The sequence below is a fragment of the Polychytrium aggregatum genome (genome assembly GCF_025602895.1).
Source record: "Polychytrium aggregatum strain JEL109 chromosome Unknown BJ171scaffold_123, whole genome shotgun sequence".
Lineage (NCBI taxonomy): Eukaryota > Fungi > Chytridiomycota > Chytridiomycetes > Polychytriales > Polychytrium > Polychytrium aggregatum.
This window is the reverse complement of record NW_026516325.1, coordinates 96,067-112,412: the sequence shown is the minus strand read 5'-3', so window position 1 is coordinate 112,412 and position 16,346 is coordinate 96,067. Positions and strand designations below refer to the sequence as shown.

Sequence of the window (16,346 nt, the reverse complement as noted above, 5' to 3'; positions counted from 1 at the left end):
GACTTGCCAAAGGCGATGGCTGTTTGAGCGAAAACCATCCGTCACAATGCCCCGATAATAGCTGCGGAGACTCTCATCCAGTGTGTACCCTGTCTGGCAGAGAGAATCGAGGGTGATTCTGGAGACCTGTCATCTTCGTTTGGAGGTTGCCCAACCACCATCGGGAAGACCGGCAGCCTTCCCAGCGCACCATTCCATCACCCACCACGGCTGCAGCTTCCTGTCCATTGGCATCTGCCCTCGCAACATCCCCCAAACTCTCTTCGTCGTCGCCGACCAGCCGACAGCAAACGGGCCTGACAGACGGAGCCTCGCCATTGGTGGGCGGGAGGATTGCCCCCTTGGCCTGCTCCCTTTCGTCCTCCGCACCAGCCCGGCTGGTTTCTCTGCATCTCGGCCATTTCTGTCTCTGGAGACCTTTGCCAAACCATCGCTCCTCCCTCCCTTCTTCCTCACACCGCAGATCTGTTTCTACCCTGAGCGCCCGCCATGGACGAGGGACTGCTCTCCGCCATCAAGTTCTGGCAGAGTAAGGCCAAGGCTCTTCCCCATCCCAGGACATTTTCCGCGGTCGCTTCTTGCCCGAGTTTTGCCTCTTGATCGTGCTGCCCTCCCTTCGTCGCAAGAGCCGCCTCCAACATATCGGGAACGGACATGTTCTCAGTTTTATCTGCCTCTGTCTCCCGAAAGCCCTTCTATTCGATGGAGAACAGTCCGATTGCCTCACAGCTGATCGATCAAGGCCAGAGTTACTGACCTCTGGTTCCCCTCGCGACGGCTTTGCTCTTCTTTCCTCCTCTCCACACCTGCCGTCACCACGATATCCTCCACCACGTCATTCGCCAACGTATCCAACATCAACAATCCACGTCATCGACGATCTGTGCAAATATGCCGCCCCTATCCTTTGGCGCGACGGATCTTGGATTGTGCTGTGGGGATAGATGCCAATCTCTCGAAGCTACAGCGCGAGCTCGACGAGCAGGGCCTGGAGATTGTCGAGAACCAGAAAGAAGGCCTCGCCAGCCGCAAGAAGCTTGCCGAGCAGACCAAAGGTATCGACATCGGCATCGCCATCGATGTAGTTCTGGGCGGCGGCCCGTTTCTCGGTCATGGATTCGTCTGGCTGCATATCCCAGCGGGGTTCCCGGCCGAGTCAGCCGACGGTGATTGATGTCCGTTGTTGCGGGATAGCCATGGTGATAGATGAAAAGAGAGGGAGATTGAACCGAATGTCAGCTGTCTCCAACAGGTAGCCACTGATTCGTCTCGCTGCCTCTCACTCCCTGGATCAACCCGATGCAATGGAACGACCATGAATCGACCGGGCATTTGGCTGGCATCACAGACTTCAAACGACTGCCTGACGACGAGAAGCAGAAAGAGTTCAAGAACCTACTCAAGGGCTATCAGTCCGAAATCGATTGCATCACAAAGCGGACCAAGGCGGCCGAGACGGCTTTCTTGAGCCTCTACAAGCTGCTGGCGGATGCACCGGATCCAGCCCCGCTCATCAGCGGCGTGGCGGTGAGTGGTGTGCAAACAAGTCTCTGGTGACAACAGCGTCAGCCATCCGCCCGTCGCCAACCCGGCCAGGCGATCCTTGACCAACTCGCACAGCGCCGAATCATGGCTCTGTTGGATGGGGCCGCTTTGCTCATGCGCCTCCTTTTCGCCCTTGATTACACCGCGCCATCGTCCTCCAGGAGCATGCCTCCAAGATCAACGACTTTAACTCGCTCCAGATCGAAAACGAAAAGCTGCGCGAGGAGCTGGCGGCGGCGAACGCACAGACAGCAGCCCTCAAGTCGTCCGAGGCCAACGCCCAGGCTCTGAAGCAACGCCTCAGCAAGTACGAGGCCAAGGTAGGCGACCCACAATCGACAGCTGCAATTCAAGGTGGCTTCAAAGCCACAGGATGGATAGCGGTGATGGTGATGGTGATGGTGATGGTGATGGTGATGGTGATGGTGATGGTGATGGTGATGGTGATGGTGATGGTGATGGTGATGGTGATGGTGATGGTGATGGTGATGGTGATGGTGATGGTGATGGTGATGGTGATGGTGATGGTGATGGTGATGGTGATGGTGATGGTGATGGTGATGGTGATGGTGATGGTGATGGTGATGGTGATGGTGATGGTGATGGTGATGATAGAAAGACCGCAACGATTAACATTCTTCCTCCTTCGACACCGACACCGACACCGACACCGACACCGACACCGACACCGACACCGACACCGACACCGACACCGACACCGACACCGACTTGTCCCGTGGCGAGAAGCTCGACGAGATGGTTCTGGAGAAGGTCACGCAGAAAGAAAACGAGATGAAGCAGTTCCTGGACGAGAAGATCAGGATCTACAAGGAGACGTAAGCAGCGAGTCTTGAGACGCTTTCCAAAGAAGCGTGGCCTTATTCGTTCCTCTGCATTGAGGCAGCTGCCACTTGCAGCCACACCGACGACCCTGCTTCATTTCGAGAAACAGCGCGGCTGACCACGATTCGGCCTGGCCCTTTGTCCTGTATGATCCTGTTCCTTTCGCTCCGCGCGTCGGCAGTGAATATTCACTGCAGCGCCAGCTAAACCAGTCCAAGGATCTCGTGCTGAAGCTCCAGAGCACCAACAACCAGACTCAGGCGCTGCTCGTCGACCACTCGCAGAAATACGGTATGGCCAGCGGTCTTGTGCCTCCGGCCTGGATTGTCGTGCGTTTGGCCGGGAGTAGCAGTGCTCTATCGCAGCCGGTGCACTAGCAGCCCGCACGGAACTTGTCTCGACTCCAAGATTAAGTTGTTCTCGATACCCCTCACACTGACAGACAACGAAATCGCGCTGAAGCTTGGCGAGCTTGAGATCTGTCTGATGGATCTGGAGCGTGCCAACCTCAAAAATGCACAGCTGGAGCGCGATAATGTGAGCGCCATCAAAAAAGATTCAGTCGTGCGGATGGACAGGTTGACTGGCGGTCAGACGAGTGCTGACGTGATTCTGGTCCGTCTGTGATTGTTCCATCGCAGGAAAATCTCCTTCAAGAGCTTCAGGATCTCCGTGGCACCGACGGGGAGACGAGCGATCTTCGAGAAGCCGAGTACGATCTTGTCTCGATTGTGGTGGTTGGATGGGTTACATGGGGACATGCCGACGTCGTATTGCGTTTATAGCTTGGCCGCATCGTTGCTGGCTTCTGTGTCTCTCCTTGCTGATCACTGGCAGTTTGCCGCTCACCTGCTTCAATATGGGCTGCACTCCGTGTCTTTCACTGGCCCTCCGAGCATATCCATGGTCGCGCGCTATGGATCGGGCGGGAGGTATTAACTCGACTGCTTGTCCCGTTCCCAGATCGTCTTTCAAGACTCGGGTTGAATCGCAAGAGGTGCGACGCAATCATCCTCCCTGTGAGAGGACCTCTGGATAATGTCGTATTTGCTGGCTTTATTTGCGGATCCTGTGTCCCGCTGCCCCCGGGCAATCGCAGCACCAGTCAGAATCTCATTGCGCCTGTTCCTCATCCGTCGTGACAGACCGAGCTTGCTCGTCTCCGAAGCGAAGGCGAAAAACTCCAGAGTGCACTTGCTCAGACGGAGCAACAGTCGTCCGCACGCATCGCCAAGCTCGAGCGCGACTGCAAAATCGCCGTGATGGAGGCATCGACGCTGCGCAACAGGCTCAGCGAGATGGAAGACTATGAGGAGATCAAGAAGGAGTTGGAGGTGATGAAGGTAAGATGGCCACGGGTGGCTCCTCGGGTCTCGTCATCCAGCGCGACTGCGTTTTGAGTGCGCACGGAGGACTAACACAACTCCCGTCAAATGACACATTCCCACCTTTCATCGCATATTGTCCCATTCCACCCGTCTTGTTGCATCGAATCATCATAGTTTATAGAGTTCTCGAGTGTTGTTCGAAGTTCGGATAGTCCCGACGACATTGACGTGTCCGCCCTGGGCGAGTATTCGCTCGAGAAGCTGATGTTGGAAAAGAACAGGCGCATGCAAGTCGAGTTGACGGACGCCAAGGTAGCCATCGATCCATCCAGCTTTCTGACCCAGAGATGCAGAAACCTGGATCGACCCCAAACGACGAGCTCATTGCATAGTGAACTGCATCCGTGGTGGATGTCGTCCCGACCACAACGGCCATCCGATGCTAACTGAACAAACGCTTTGGCAGGTGCTGATCAGCGAGCTCCAGACCCAGACCGCTGAGTTACAGCGCAACCTCATCGCCAGGACAGACACTGTCGAGCAGCAACGCCAGTTGATCCACCAGCTTGAAGACGACATCCATCGCCTCAACGTCCACTCCGGCGCATCTCGAAAGGTCCCGACGAGCCCAACGGTAAGCTGCGGCCTCGACCAGACGCTGACACGGATCGGTTGACTGGCGGCAACAGACTCGATACAGTTGGCCCGCCAGATCGATGATGGCAAACCGTCGTGGGCTTGCCGGCATTATCGCTTACTTGGCTGACGATATCTCAACAGGACGGCCTGGCAGAGCTCATATCATCTCGGTCATTTGCTGGAGGAGCAGCGTCCCCACCAAGCACACCCACGCTGGAATCGAGCGGTTCAGGCTCAATCATTCCGATCCTGACGAGCCAGCGCGATCGATACCGCCAAAAGAATGTGGAACTGGAAGAGGTGCGCCGTGCCGGATTATCGGATGGATGACTTGGCAATCGGTGGCCCTGCTGCGTGTGAATGGATATGCGATTCGCACTGGCACTGGTTCGTTGTCTCTGTGGTGCGCTGCACTTTGCCTCGGCATTGATTTGGTATGTGCGCGCTCACTCGGGATTCTGGCTGTCCAAACAGACGATCCGGACTTTGAACGTCACGCTCTCGCAGCTCCAGAGCCAGGTCGAGACCCTCAAGAGCGACAATGTCAAGCTCTATGAAAAGCTCCGATACACCGAGTCGTACTCTGAGCATCGCAGCCGGGTAAGTCCTGTGATCTTGTCCGCGCCGTGCACTGCGCTCCGTTGGTTCTCATCGTCTGGCCCCATCGCTCCGAAATCAACCAGGGTGGCCACGCAGCGATCGATATGGAGCTGACGGGGCTCCATAGCCGAGGAAACGACGTCGCAGCCAAGTACAAGCCCATCTACGAAGGCAATCTCGATCCCTTCCAGCGATTCCACAAGCAGGAGGAGGCCAAGCGGATGAACTCGCTCAATCCGATCGAAAAGCTGATGCTGCAGATCAGTCGCCTCATCCTGGCGAGCAAATACGCTCGGTGGATATTCCTGGCCTACTGCGCCCTGCTCCACATGCTCGTGATGATGATCCTCTACCGGCTTTCTGTCAACAGCTCTGCGACCGAGTGCAGCCATGGTAATGCACTGTCGATTGCTGCCGAAGCAACGCGTTGGCCTTCCGGTGGATGGGCCGGCCAACTTGCCGCGACGGCGTGGGTGTGGGTGTCGCTGGAAAGGCCTCCGATCCAACGGCTGGGTCTTGTGTGTTAACATGCATCCTCTGCGGCTTGCTTCCACCAGAGCACGAATGGGCAGACTACCAAGAGTTTTTGAGGTCCCAAAACAAGACGATCTTATCCTAGAGTCTCTCGCCAGACACGAAAGTGCCCATGGCAATGGCAAATAGAACACTACCATGTGTTGGCGGAATGGACACGGACCATGGAGACGACGGGCGATGCAGTGCGACGGGGTGCGACGGGGTGCGATGCGCATCTGTTGAATCTGTCGTGTCGACGGTGCTGCTTTCGCTCGAACGAGCAGCGGTGCGCATCTGATATTTCGGCCTCCATGCTTCCGACCAGAGGCATGCATGTCACTGCGAATCATCCCAGCCCGCCACCGCGGACCATTCGGGTTGGCCGCCGGCCCCCGCCCTGTGCGCCCTTGCTCGCGCTGGCCCACCACCGCAGCGGCCATTCCTTATTTTTCGGTCGCCAGCCTTTCGCCCGCCCTCCTCATCCCGCATCCCGCATCCTGCTCTTTCTGCTTGCCTCATCCAGGTCTCCTCAGGTCTCCTCAGCTTCCTCTAACGGTAAGACCTCGTTCGCAGTGTCGCCCCGGGATGTCCACATGCCTCGTCCACACATGGCCAGGCATAGGGTCCAACGGGGTGCGTGTGGATGAGCTGTCTCCCGTTCCTCGTCCGGCCAGAGGGCAGTGGATATCCCGGACTATGGCAGCCGTATTGCTCGCTATCCACCTCTGTGGGCTGGTGATTGAGCCCCTGGTTGGCCGTCTGACATACCCGGTGGCTTGGTCGATGGACGAGCCTCTGTGGTATCATGAAGGCCCTGGCTAGCATCCTGGCTAACATCCTGGCTAACATCCTGGCCCATGCTGTCTCCCGACCCGGCCCAGCAGGTTTTTCCATCAAACTCATCCATCATGATCGCTGACTACGAGCACAAGTTCCCCAACTACAGTATGGATTCGCTCTGCGCGGCGCCGTTTATTAGTGTCGTGGTCGAGGGGCGACACAGGCCTGCGTCTCGGTTGTCCTGATCTCGCCTGGACAATTACAAGCCCGGGGTCAAGGATTCCTTCTGCCCACCACCCACCACCCACCACCACAACGTCGAGAGCCTAACCAACCCTCGCTGCGTACCGCTATCCGCAATAGCTGCCCGCCACGGCGTCATCATCCTCAACTCGGTCCTCCTGGCTCTGGCCATCTGGAAACTGATCAGCTTCTTCATTTACATGTGGGTTTGCCGGCTTTCGTGGATATCGCTCTCGTGCCTCTGGAATATGCGCGCTGGATGATGCCCTTGCAGTATGCGTTGGTTCTGCGATGACCATCGATCTTGGCCCGTTATATTCATCTGTTTCTGCCTCGCCTTCTTTCCACGGCGCTTCGACGGCCCACACAGCCCCGTTGGCGCCTACTTCATCGTCGGTGTCATCCTGGCGATCATCTCGGTCCTCCTCTACGGATACGGCCAGTTTGGTCTGGTATGTGCATCGCTCACCCATGGATTGGGCGGCGCGTCGATTGCCGTTGATGCCGATAGATGACGTTCGCGTATCCTGTTGCCGCTGGTGTGGTGTTGTGGTGTCCACTATCTAATTCGATCGTTTGCGACTTTGGTGCTTATTCCAGATGACCGTAAGTCGCCAGTGTCCCATCCGCCGATGTTTGTGCAGCCGTTTGTTGCATTCTGTTGACGCCGGGGATATTCTTGCCCTGACGCTTGCAATGACTCTTTCCGTGACTGCAGAACAACCTCCGCGCCATCAAGTCCCTCTCGATTTGGTACTTTGTGGTCACCGGTAAGCATCGCTGGCCGGGGTGTAAGGTCGATATGCCACCTGCATCGCTGCTGGTCTGGTGGTCGAGAATGCTGACAGCATTGTATCTGTCGGCACGACAGTCCTGCTCTTCATCGTGGCCATCATTTCGCTCAACGCCGGCTACATCATCGACGGCCTGCTTTCGGTCCTCCTCAACGTGTTCTACTCGCTGCACTTGCACGCCTACTACAAGAGCCTCGCCAACGGCGTTGCTCTGGTCTAAGCGGCCGGCCTGGTCCAAGCGACTGGCTCGAAAGCCATCGTATTCTCCCTGGTGCGGCTATGCCAAGGGGTGCCCCCAATCCATCGATGGCCGTGCTGCACCTTCCACATCCACGTCTCTGCATGTTCCCATTCCATTTGTGAACCCATCTTGCTTCCCATGCATTCTATGCCACCACCCATTCCACCAGGCAGCGATGCATGCCCTGCTTTTTGTCTGAGTTTGTCGCCGCAATTGGGTCGCAAAAGAAATCCCTTCTCACTGCCATGACTATCGCGAAGGAGGTGCTGTGTTCTGCTCTGCAGCTGCCAAGTGCTTGTCGCCCCCCCGTCCTGAGCCCTGAAGCCCCACATGTCCAGACGACATGGAATCGCGATGCCGACGCAGCCAAGCGACAGCCGGGCTTCATGTGCGCTGTATGGAGCATCTGGACCCAAGGCAGGAGCAAGCAGCCCAGGGCCAGACGGAATCTGGCAGAAACGCCTCCGCTGCTCGCTTGTTGGGTCTGGGTGGCTTTCCGAGACAAGGCAAGTTGGTGCACCTTTTTTTCTTTTCGTCTTTTCATGCCCGAACCAGTGCCAAGCCTGCCGCTGTTGCTGCACAGAATCACCCACAGGAGCAAGATCGCTTGGACACCATCGCTTGCAGATCATCAATCGCCCATTATCGATTGCAGAGCGTCCATCGCCCATTATCGATTGCAGAGCGTCCATTGCATATCATCGCTTGGACATTGTCAGCCGAGACGGCAGCTGGCGGTCCCAGCACCAACCGCAGCCCAGCAAACAGACCAGCACGGCACGCCGCAGCGAGTACATACAACCGCCAGCCACGCCGTCCCCGCGGCAGCGCGCAATATCCGATAGGCCCGTTGGTGGTCATGCCCGCCGACACGCACGCCGCGTGCCCTTGCGCGAACAGACCCGTCGCAGCCACCGGGCCAGTTCGGGCCGTCGGTGGGGTGCGCGGGCGGCGGATCGTGCGCGGCTGCGTCCAAGGCCGACGCACATTGTGTCCTCCGAGCACAGCGCCACCTGTCTGGCCAGCGACAACAATATTAGTAGCAGTTCAAGTCGCAGTTGCAGTCGCAGCTGCAGTTGCAATTCAAGTTCAAGTTGGGTTTGTGCTTGCATTTGCAGTTCCACAGTCCGCAGCAGCGCCCGTTGCGATTGTCTTTTCTGTCGGCCACACGGCCTTCGCTCCCAAACAGACCCGTTCTTGTCTTGGCCTCGTTTTGGTGCCCGGCCGTCCCTTTAAATGCCGCTGTTCTCCCTCCCCTCCCCCTTGCCCGCCATCTCTCGCCGTCTTTTGCCGTCGCCGCACTCTCCGAACCATTTCGCCCACCTCTTAGCCCTTAGCAAACCACATTCGCCATGATCGCCGACTACGAGCACAAGTTCCCCAACTACAGTAGGTGTCCTGGCTGGCTGGCTGGCCGGCCGTCGTCTGCTGTCCGCTCGCATATTGTCCCTGGTTCGCAAGCGTCGCTGCGACTGCGGCTGCAAAGCACCGCTGTCCAGATCTCCCCGTTGCCCTCCAGGCACAACCAGCTAACAACCAAACCTCTCCCTGTCCATGCAACCCCCAGCCTCCCGCCACGGTATCATCATCCTCAACACCGTGCTGCTCATCACCGCCATCTGGCAGCTCATCTTCGTCTTTGTTGCCTAGTACGTTGTCGCCTGCGTGTTCCCTGGTCTTGGAGAAGGCGAGATCTATCGGCTCCCGTCGCCACGGTCTTCTTCAGCCCAGCCCGCTTCTTGCTGGCTTTATTTGCCGGACCGAGGCACCACCGTCCATCTACGCCTTCTCGCCGAACTGCACCAGCCAACTGACCCAATCCCTCACCTGTGCATCCTCAGCCTCGGCGTTGCTAGCATCATCTCTGCCATCCTGAGCATCATCACCGTCCTTGCCCTCGGCTATGGCGAATACGGCCTCGTAAGTACACATGGCCTGTCCTCGTGCAGAACTGTGTCCTCGGCACCGGGGGTCTGCTGCGCGAACAGACGATATGCGTCCGTGAGCTCTCGCTAACGCCTGCCTCTGTCTTGTTCGTCTCATCTCCCCAATAGTTCACCGTACGTAGATCTCTACAAACCTTGTCTGCAGGCTGCGTTGACCCCCTTGCTTGCACCGAATGTCTTGCGCTCGTTGCGACTGCCTGTCCGTCTCTGCCGAGTCGCGGACCGTGCGTTGCTTGTGCTCACCCTGTAATCTGTCTCCACCCAGAACAACCTCCCCGCTGTCAAGCTCCTGTCGATCTGGTACTTCATCTCCGTCAGTACGTATCGCCATATCCAGGTCCTTCGCCCATGCAAACATCGTCGCCGACACGCGCGCTATCACTGACACTAACCAACGGCTTTGACCTCCACCGTCCACAGTTGTCCAAATCATTGTTGCCATCCTCACCCTGAACGCCTTCTACATTGTCCAGGGCCTCCTCGGCGCTGCCCTCACCGCCTTCTACGCCCTCCACGTGCACGCTTGGTACAAGAGCCAGGTCACCGGCACCTCGATGGTCTAAGACCCGAGCTTGCCCGGACTTCTGGCTGCACCACCCACTCCCTGTTCTCCTTTCATGCCTTGATCTTTTCTTGATCGCCACTGCCTACCTGTCTGTCTTGTCAACAACTTCTGTGAGCTGTGTGTCGTTCTTGTTCCGCTTTCTTTTTTCTTCCACCAAATCACAACAACAAAATCCACGCCCTTCCACAAACCATGTTTCTTTAGACCCCACCACGTTCACTGAGCGAGCCCTGTACCCTGCGTCGATCGATCCCATCTCAATAGATGCAGTGTTCCTGGCCCAAATGCAACACACCGCGCAACACAGTGGCAGCACCCATGGCTGTCATCCAGTGGCAGCAGCCCAGCCAGTCGTTGGATTCCTGAGCGGGGTGGTGGTGTACAACTCGGCTTGATTTGATCATGATGGCAAGTCCCGAACAGCAAGTGATATCCATTGGACCCAGCTCCCTCCGTCTGTTGCATGATCTCCAACTCCTCTGTCTGTTGCGCATCCCCCACTCCCCCGGCCTCTGCATCCAATCCGCTCCCGCTCTCCAATCACACCGCCCGAGCACGAGCGATTGTTTTGCTGCTTTTCTCTTGTTCTTTGGCGCCCCTTCCTATCGACGATCCACACTTCCAATCACTGCGTTCTCCCCCAACCCTCAAACCCAATAACAATCCTCTCGGAGACTGTCTGCAATTTTATGGCCAGACCTGCCTCTGCGTTCGCTCCCTGGCCGCCGCCTCTTCTGCTCGCCTCAGTCACCTCGGGTTTGTCTTGCACCGTTCCGCGCCCTTCCAAAGGTCGGCTGTCGTTCTGTCGCCTGGAGTGTCACTCCCTCGATTTCCCACACCTCGCTTTTGCCTTTTTCTTGCCGTTGCTCCTCGTATTAACAACCTCTTGTGTGTGCACCTGCATTCCCGGTCTATTTGATCCCGTGTTGCCAGCCCGATTGTTGCCATGACCCACTACATCGTTGGCCTCGACCTCACGGACGATTCGTCGTACGCCCTCTCGTGGGCCTACAAGAACCTCTTCAACGACAGCGATTTGGTCACTGTCGTGACGGTGCTGCCGGGCTGGACGGCCGAGGCCGACATCGACCCGGTCTCGCCCTCCAAGTACACCCCCGAGATGATCCAGGACGAGGCCCTGGCCACCGAGCGTGCCCGCAACATCGTCCTCGAGATGGAGAAGACCCACACCGAGAAGCACGTCGAGGCTTACTTCCGCGTCATCCATGCCGACAGAGATCCCAAGGAGGCCCTCTGCAACGTCGTAAGTATGGTGTGACTGTGCGTTTGCTACGCTGGTGCGGGAGGGACTCGGCATTGGGCAGCGGGGTGGTTTGAGACCAAGTCCTGACATATCGTCGGCACTTTCCTGATGTCCAACCCGACCCCAACTGACTTCTACTCCCTTCACTCCCTTCACTCCCATCACTCTCACTTCACCCGCACACTGCGCGCAGGCCGTCAACCTCAAGGGACACACCCTGGTCATCGGCCACGGCCTTAACAAGAACTCTGGCTTTGGCCAGTGGGTCTTGGACCACTCCCGCATCCCGGTCGTTGTCGTCCGCCCAACCCATCTCGAGATCTAAACTTCCAAGGAAAACAAGCCCCCAACACGAATACCCTCGCGAAGCCAACCCTCCTCCCTTCCAGTTGCTCCATGCGCTCGGATGTCCTGCCCCTTCCTACCTCGTCCCCATTCTGTTTCTCCGAATCGATACCGTGCGAACAATACAAATCGTTTCCGTAGAAGCAGATCTGATTGGATCCGCTCAGTTATCTCCTTTGTGGAAGTATGTTTGTCGGATGTATCGCCGTCCATCTCTCGCCATCGCCGTCCATCTCTCCGCCATCGCCGTCCATCTTGCCATCACTCTTCCGCTTCGAATGGCAGTGCGGGACTCGGTAGACTGTTGCGATTGGGGGGGTCAATTACATTTCCCAGAGGGTGTCTGCTCTAGTCTGCCGGTCACCAGAGTGGTCATCATTACAGCGGGTGTGAGTGGGAGATGAGGAAGAGTACAAACGGAGGGAGGGAGAGAGGGAGAGATGAGAAAGTAAGGAAGGGGAGGAGATGGGACACGGGAGGGAGCAACGAGTGCTCTGGGCACTTTTGCGATCTTTGCCATCAGCCTGCCCGACGCTTCGCGCCAGATCCAAAAGCTCGCTAGGAGCCCCTTGGTCTAGTGTGAGCAGCCAGGACCGTGCTGGTGTCCGTGGCCGTGGTTGATGGTCGCGGGCGGCTCGTCATCCTCCTCGTCCGAGGAGTCGTCAAACTCGCCCTTGGGCTCTTTGGGGGCGTTGTTGGAGCCGGCGCTCGGGCCCTTCTTGAGCTGCTGCATCTGACCGGCGATCGAGTCCTCGTCGGGCTCCGAGATGTCGTCCTCGATCTCTTCCTCCTCGGCGTCCTCGGAGACATGCAGGGTGATCTCGATGGTGCCATCGCATCCAATGTACGAGTCCGACTTGACTTGGATGGTGAATGTCATAGAGCCGGCCCGAGGAGGAGCCTGGAACTGCAGGCGAGCCTGTGAGAGAACAGAGAGGGAGGAGTTTGAGGTTAACCTCGATCAACAGGGCGAAACGCGGCTGCGCAATCGCAGAGTAGATATTACGACAAAAGGCGTATGGCGCGAATGCCGAGACAGTCGCTGCCGCAGCTTTTCGATCACAATCGCTCGGGACCCCATGCTCGCAAGGAAGGCCACTCGGTCGGTATTACCTTGCCGGGGTTGGTGAGGGACAGGTCGGTAACCTTGGCCATGCAGATAAGGCGGTTGTGCTTGGCATCTCCCATGATAACCCACCAGACGGGCTTCTTGTCCTGTGGTATTGAGAAGCAGGCAAGCCAATCGACACCCACAAACATCATGGTCAGAGAGGGATTGATGCATCTATGCTTTTTATGGCGATCCGGTGCAATACATCCACGGCCGAGCAAGCGTGCTGCACCCGACAACGATATGCCATTGCCTCGCATGCGAGTGAGGCAGAAGACTTACCGCGGGGAAATAAGGGGCGTGTACACTCTCGACCTGGGACGTCTGGCTGGCCCACCACTCCTTCTTGACCTCGGCCTCGTCCTCTTCGCTGACGTCGGTGCTGATGATCGGGCCAGTCTTCTTCTCGAGCTGCAGTCCTTCGAGGTCAAGTAGGTTGAGCTCGACAAACAGGGTCACAAGCGATCCAGGGGTAACACGGTCCTCGCCAACGACCTTGAATCCGGCCTTGGTGATCTGCAGCTGGGGATACTGGAGGGAGACGGTCATGAGCTCCTTGTATTGGTCATCGGAGAGGGAACGGAGGAGATCACTGAGATGGCAATGTGAACCGACAGAGGCTTGTTAGTATGAGGAGAGAGCGTGCTCACTCGATGGACAGTAGCATCGGAGAAACAGGTGCATAATCGGCAGCACAATCGGCGGCACAATCGGCGGCACATACCGGCGCTCGGACTCCTCGAGACAGAGCAGCTGGCGGATGAAACGAATGTCGCGCTTCTTGGTGGTGAAGTGCTTGAGCTGCTCAGAGTCCAGGTGCGGCAGCTGCAGCAGGGCGGCGTTGGGCTCGGCAGGCATCTGCGCCTGGATGACGCCCTGGCCGAGCTCGATGATGGCCAGAGAGGAAGCAAGCCAGTTGCGGGCAACAGAGAGCTGAAGCAGCCCCGTCAAGAGATGCGGGACCTGCTCGACAACCTCGGTTTGCTCTGGATGCAAGAGGAGCGCGGTCAGCATTGTGCTTGCCGATCGCTCAAGTGGCAGGCGACCCAGGCCAGCGGCGAGTTTGACATCACGACTTACGTTTGAGCAGGGCGGCATCGGTGATCTCGATGTGGTAGAGATAGGCGATCAGGAGGACGCTGGCACGTTGGCACCAGGGGGCAATGTTGTTGTACTGGGCGACGGAAGAACCCCCACGCAGTGTGAGCCACGGCAAAGACTCAATGGCAACAGCAAGCGACGGTGTTGCACATGGTCATCGTCATATTCGCAGCAGTGCCGACTTACGCGCTTGACTCTTGCGAAGGGATCGCCGTGGGCAGCCATGGTCTGGCGAACCTTCTCCTCAAGCTGCAAGGAGACAACGAGAACAAGCGAGGAAGGGTCAGTAAGGAGGTCCAGCAGCGGTACAAGCAACCAGCACATGGCGAGTGCGCTGTGGCGGATAGATATTTACCTGGGTGTACGCCGGTGTGGCATCCAGGGACAGACTGCTGAACTCTTCGGCAATGCAGAGCAGCTCGATAACGGCTGCGCGGAGCAACGAACATGTTGCAGTGAGTAACCGAGCGCAAGAACAAACACAATATTCAATCAAAACCAATAGCCGCAGCTTCCTCGATCCACCCACGAGGGCACCCAGCACTTGCAGACCGCCCGCACGCCTCTCTGGGCACATACACTTGGCCGGAAGGACCTCCTTGAGCTCGCGGAAGTATCGGGCCATGGTATCGTTGAGAATCTTGTCCTTGGTCATGTGCTTGGCGCCGTTCCACCATTGGTACTGATAACAAACCAACCCACGAGTGAGAACGATGGCTGAGCTGCAAAGGCGAGCCGGATCCCACTTCGCACCCCCGAGACGCCATCCCGCAAGCATCCAACTGGGCAACAAGTGCCAAACGAGTCCTTCGTCCCAGCAGGCTACAAGACATGGTCGCAGCGAGCAGCCGCTGATGCCCAATACATACCACAAAGTACGGGAGAGCACCCATGAAGACGAGGGCATAGGCACCGAGGACCTGTGACAGACACAACGGATCAGAAACATGCATCCGGGGACGCATGCCACCATAGAGCTGACCCGAGATACACTTACCCAGGAGGTGTTGCCCTCCTTGACGAGCCACTGAGGCAGGGCGATACCAGCAGAGAACGCTGAGGAGCGCGGCGCAGGCAGATAAGAGTCTGTTAGCAAGAAGGCTCGCCGAGAATGATATGCTTTGTGAGCCGGCGATAGAGCACCACACAGTCACATACCCTGCTTGCCGTCGGGATGGCCCCATTCGTCGAAAATTTCTCTGGCCTCCTTATCGGTGAGTCTGCATCGGGTCCAAGCAACAAAGTATCAGTGTCGGATCCATGTGAGTTTTTGGCTCGGCATGTGTGTGCATGCTGCAAGCAAGCGAATGACATCAAGGCAGTGTCATCCATCCATGCTTGGCTCGTCGCATCGCCAGCCGCCAGTCGGCTGTGCTCAGTCGATGAGAGGATGCAGCCCAGGGATCGGGTGCACCGCATCGTCCTCGCTTTGCAGCTCGCGATGTCGCCTTTCCCCTCCCCCCATGCCAAGCTGCCTGATTGAATATGCATCGATCGCAGACTCGTGATTTGCGCCAATCGTGCGAATGCCACCTCGACCGAGTGCAGGCCGAGACAGTGCCTGATCAAACGTACACTTTGTGGGCCTTGGTCATGTCAATCCAGAGCTTCTCATACTCGTCCTCCTTGCCGATGGGGGCCTTGTCGGGGTGATAGACACGGCCGAGGTCGCGGTAGGCCTTCTTGATTGCCGAGCTGGTGGAATCGGTGGAGACGCCGAGGATCTCATAGGGATCCCATCGCTTCTGGTCGGCGTACTGGGTGGTGAAGAGGGTGTAGGCGACATAGCCAAAGAGGAGCCAGGCCAGGACAAAGAGGATGGTGTTGGCCGACAGGACCGGGTGCGATTTCTTCTCTTGCTTGCGAACGAGAGCCCGCTTCTTCTGGCACGGGATGCACGAGCAGGAGCCCAGATGGTTGGCGGGGGTGCGCGGACCAAACAAGAACGAGGCCGTCCAGGGGATCAGGATGAGGGCCAGGAACGAGAGCAGAAAGTAGTTGAAGGTGGCGCCGGTGGAGTCATAGTCGTAGGAGCCCATGGTGGCGATGGACGGGTGCGGGACGCTTGGAGCCGGGGGTGGTCGAGCTTGGAAGTCAGCAGCAGCAGTTCCGGCGATGAGAGGCTGGATGCAGCGATTGGCACAGGGCGGCGCGGATTCCGCAGGAGATCAAGCCAAGGGGAGTCTTGCAGCAAGCCGGACGGCACGAGACAGCGAGCAGGCAGCGAGCGAGCAGCGGGGATCTACGGGAGTCGGGCGGCGGCAGCAGCCAGAGCAGATCGGCAGATGGCGGCGATAGATAATCCCATCGACAAACCCGACGAAGATACCCCCAAAGCCGATCCAAAACGACGATCGACAAGCGAGGGCGCTGCCGAGGAGCGAGAGCGCCGCCGAGAGCGACGGCGAGAAGGCCAGTGTTACGTAAGCATCCTCGCAAACGACATGGAGCACGGCGATTGGCTCGCTGGGCTGGCTGGATCCAG

The 16,346-nt window shown here is 57.8% G+C and overlaps 6 protein-coding genes across 6 annotated transcripts; 4 read left to right on the top strand and 2 right to left on the bottom strand.

Moving 5' to 3' along the window:
- The first annotated feature begins 182 nt into the window (after positions 1–182).
- BJ171DRAFT_539664 (CASP C terminal-domain-containing protein) lies at positions 183–5,641 on the top strand. The gene is made up of 16 exons (XM_053112929.1): positions 183–529; positions 945–1,055; positions 1,349–1,527; positions 1,707–1,865; positions 2,293–2,381; positions 2,570–2,679; positions 2,831–2,925; positions 3,030–3,100; positions 3,352–3,385; positions 3,534–3,731; positions 3,891–4,028; positions 4,183–4,350; positions 4,497–4,655; positions 4,830–4,955; positions 5,039–5,348; positions 5,513–5,641. The coding sequence occupies exons 1-16, from the start codon at positions 490–492 to the stop codon at positions 5,572–5,574; spliced, it is 2,049 nt and encodes a 682-aa protein (XP_052961796.1). The 5' UTR covers positions 183–489; the 3' UTR covers positions 5,575–5,641.
- A 307-nt stretch (positions 5,642–5,948) lies between these two features.
- On the top strand, positions 5,949–7,777 carry BJ171DRAFT_539662 (uncharacterized protein). Its single transcript, XM_053112928.1, has 7 exons — positions 5,949–6,026; positions 6,356–6,416; positions 6,615–6,696; positions 6,865–6,946; positions 7,095–7,100; positions 7,213–7,264; positions 7,366–7,777. Exons 2-7 carry the CDS (start codon positions 6,380–6,382, stop codon positions 7,506–7,508), a joined length of 402 nt encoding a protein of 133 aa, XP_052961795.1. The 5' UTR covers positions 5,949–6,026; positions 6,356–6,379; the 3' UTR covers positions 7,509–7,777.
- A 368-nt stretch (positions 7,778–8,145) lies between these two features.
- Positions 8,146–9,125, bottom strand: BJ171DRAFT_539660 (uncharacterized protein). Its single transcript, XM_053112927.1, has 3 exons — positions 9,097–9,125; positions 8,860–8,918; positions 8,146–8,627 (listed from the first exon to the last, which is right to left on the bottom strand). Exons 2-3 carry the CDS (start codon positions 8,874–8,876, stop codon positions 8,387–8,389), a joined length of 258 nt encoding a protein of 85 aa, XP_052961794.1. The 5' UTR covers positions 8,877–8,918; positions 9,097–9,125; the 3' UTR covers positions 8,146–8,386.
- Positions 8,623–10,325, top strand: BJ171DRAFT_539659 (uncharacterized protein). The gene is made up of 6 exons (XM_053112926.1): positions 8,623–8,918; positions 9,097–9,178; positions 9,371–9,449; positions 9,584–9,589; positions 9,741–9,792; positions 9,896–10,325. Exons 1-6 carry the CDS (start codon positions 8,882–8,884, stop codon positions 10,036–10,038), a joined length of 399 nt encoding a protein of 132 aa, XP_052961793.1. The 5' UTR covers positions 8,623–8,881; the 3' UTR covers positions 10,039–10,325.
- A 661-nt stretch (positions 10,326–10,986) lies between these two features.
- BJ171DRAFT_590629 (uncharacterized protein) lies at positions 10,987–11,629 on the top strand (the record flags this gene model as incomplete). The annotated part of the gene is made up of 2 exons (XM_053114480.1): positions 10,987–11,304; positions 11,498–11,629. The coding sequence occupies 2 exons, from the start codon at positions 10,987–10,989 to the stop codon at positions 11,627–11,629; spliced, it is 450 nt and encodes a 149-aa protein (XP_052961792.1).
- A 263-nt stretch (positions 11,630–11,892) lies between these two features.
- BJ171DRAFT_606128 (Sec63 Brl domain-containing protein) lies at positions 11,893–16,191 on the bottom strand. Its single transcript, XM_053115214.1, has 12 exons — positions 15,437–16,191; positions 15,020–15,081; positions 14,859–14,917; positions 14,731–14,781; positions 14,441–14,543; positions 14,217–14,290; positions 14,048–14,110; positions 13,841–13,934; positions 13,485–13,746; positions 13,043–13,352; positions 12,763–12,864; positions 11,893–12,568 (listed from the first exon to the last, which is right to left on the bottom strand). Exons 1-12 carry the CDS (start codon positions 15,898–15,900, stop codon positions 12,224–12,226), a joined length of 1,989 nt encoding a protein of 662 aa, XP_052961791.1. The 5' UTR covers positions 15,901–16,191; the 3' UTR covers positions 11,893–12,223.
- Between the last annotated feature and the right edge of the window lie 155 nt (positions 16,192–16,346).

Excerpts from the sequence above, each read along its gene's own strand:
- BJ171DRAFT_539664 (XM_053112929.1), top strand. The coding sequence starts at position 490 with ATGGACGAGGGACTGCTCTCCGCCATCAAGTTCTGGCAGA. Across the intron at positions 1,866-2,292 it reads TCAGCAAGTACGAGGCCAAG|CTCGACGAGATGGTTCTGGA; the intron begins GTAGGCGACCCA and ends CGTGGCGAGAAG. Across the intron at positions 5,349-5,512 it reads TGCGACCGAGTGCAGCCATG|AGCACGAATGGGCAGACTAC; the intron begins GTAATGCACTGT and ends TGCTTCCACCAG.
- BJ171DRAFT_539662 (XM_053112928.1), top strand. The coding sequence starts at position 6,380 with ATGATCGCTGACTACGAGCACAAGTTCCCCAACTACA. Across the intron at positions 6,417-6,614 it reads GCACAAGTTCCCCAACTACA|CTGCCCGCCACGGCGTCATC; the intron begins GTATGGATTCGC and ends TATCCGCAATAG. Across the intron at positions 7,265-7,365 it reads TTGGTACTTTGTGGTCACCG|TCCTGCTCTTCATCGTGGCC; the intron begins GTAAGCATCGCT and ends TCGGCACGACAG.
- BJ171DRAFT_539659 (XM_053112926.1), top strand. The coding sequence starts at position 8,882 with ATGATCGCCGACTACGAGCACAAGTTCCCCAACTACA. Across the intron at positions 8,919-9,096 it reads GCACAAGTTCCCCAACTACA|CCTCCCGCCACGGTATCATC; the intron begins GTAGGTGTCCTG and ends TGCAACCCCCAG. Across the intron at positions 9,179-9,370 it reads ATCTTCGTCTTTGTTGCCTA|CCTCGGCGTTGCTAGCATCA; the intron begins GTACGTTGTCGC and ends GTGCATCCTCAG.
- BJ171DRAFT_606128 (XM_053115214.1), bottom strand. The coding sequence starts at position 15,900 with ATGGGCTCCTACGACTATGACTCCACCGGCGCCACCTTCAACTACTTT. Across the intron at positions 14,782-14,858 it reads AGGAGGGCAACACCTCCTGG|GTCCTCGGTGCCTATGCCCT; the intron begins GTAAGTGTATCT and ends TGTCTGTCACAG. Across the intron at positions 12,569-12,762 it reads CCCTCACCAACCCCGGCAAG|GCTCGCCTGCAGTTCCAGGC; the intron begins GTAATACCGACC and ends GTTCTCTCACAG.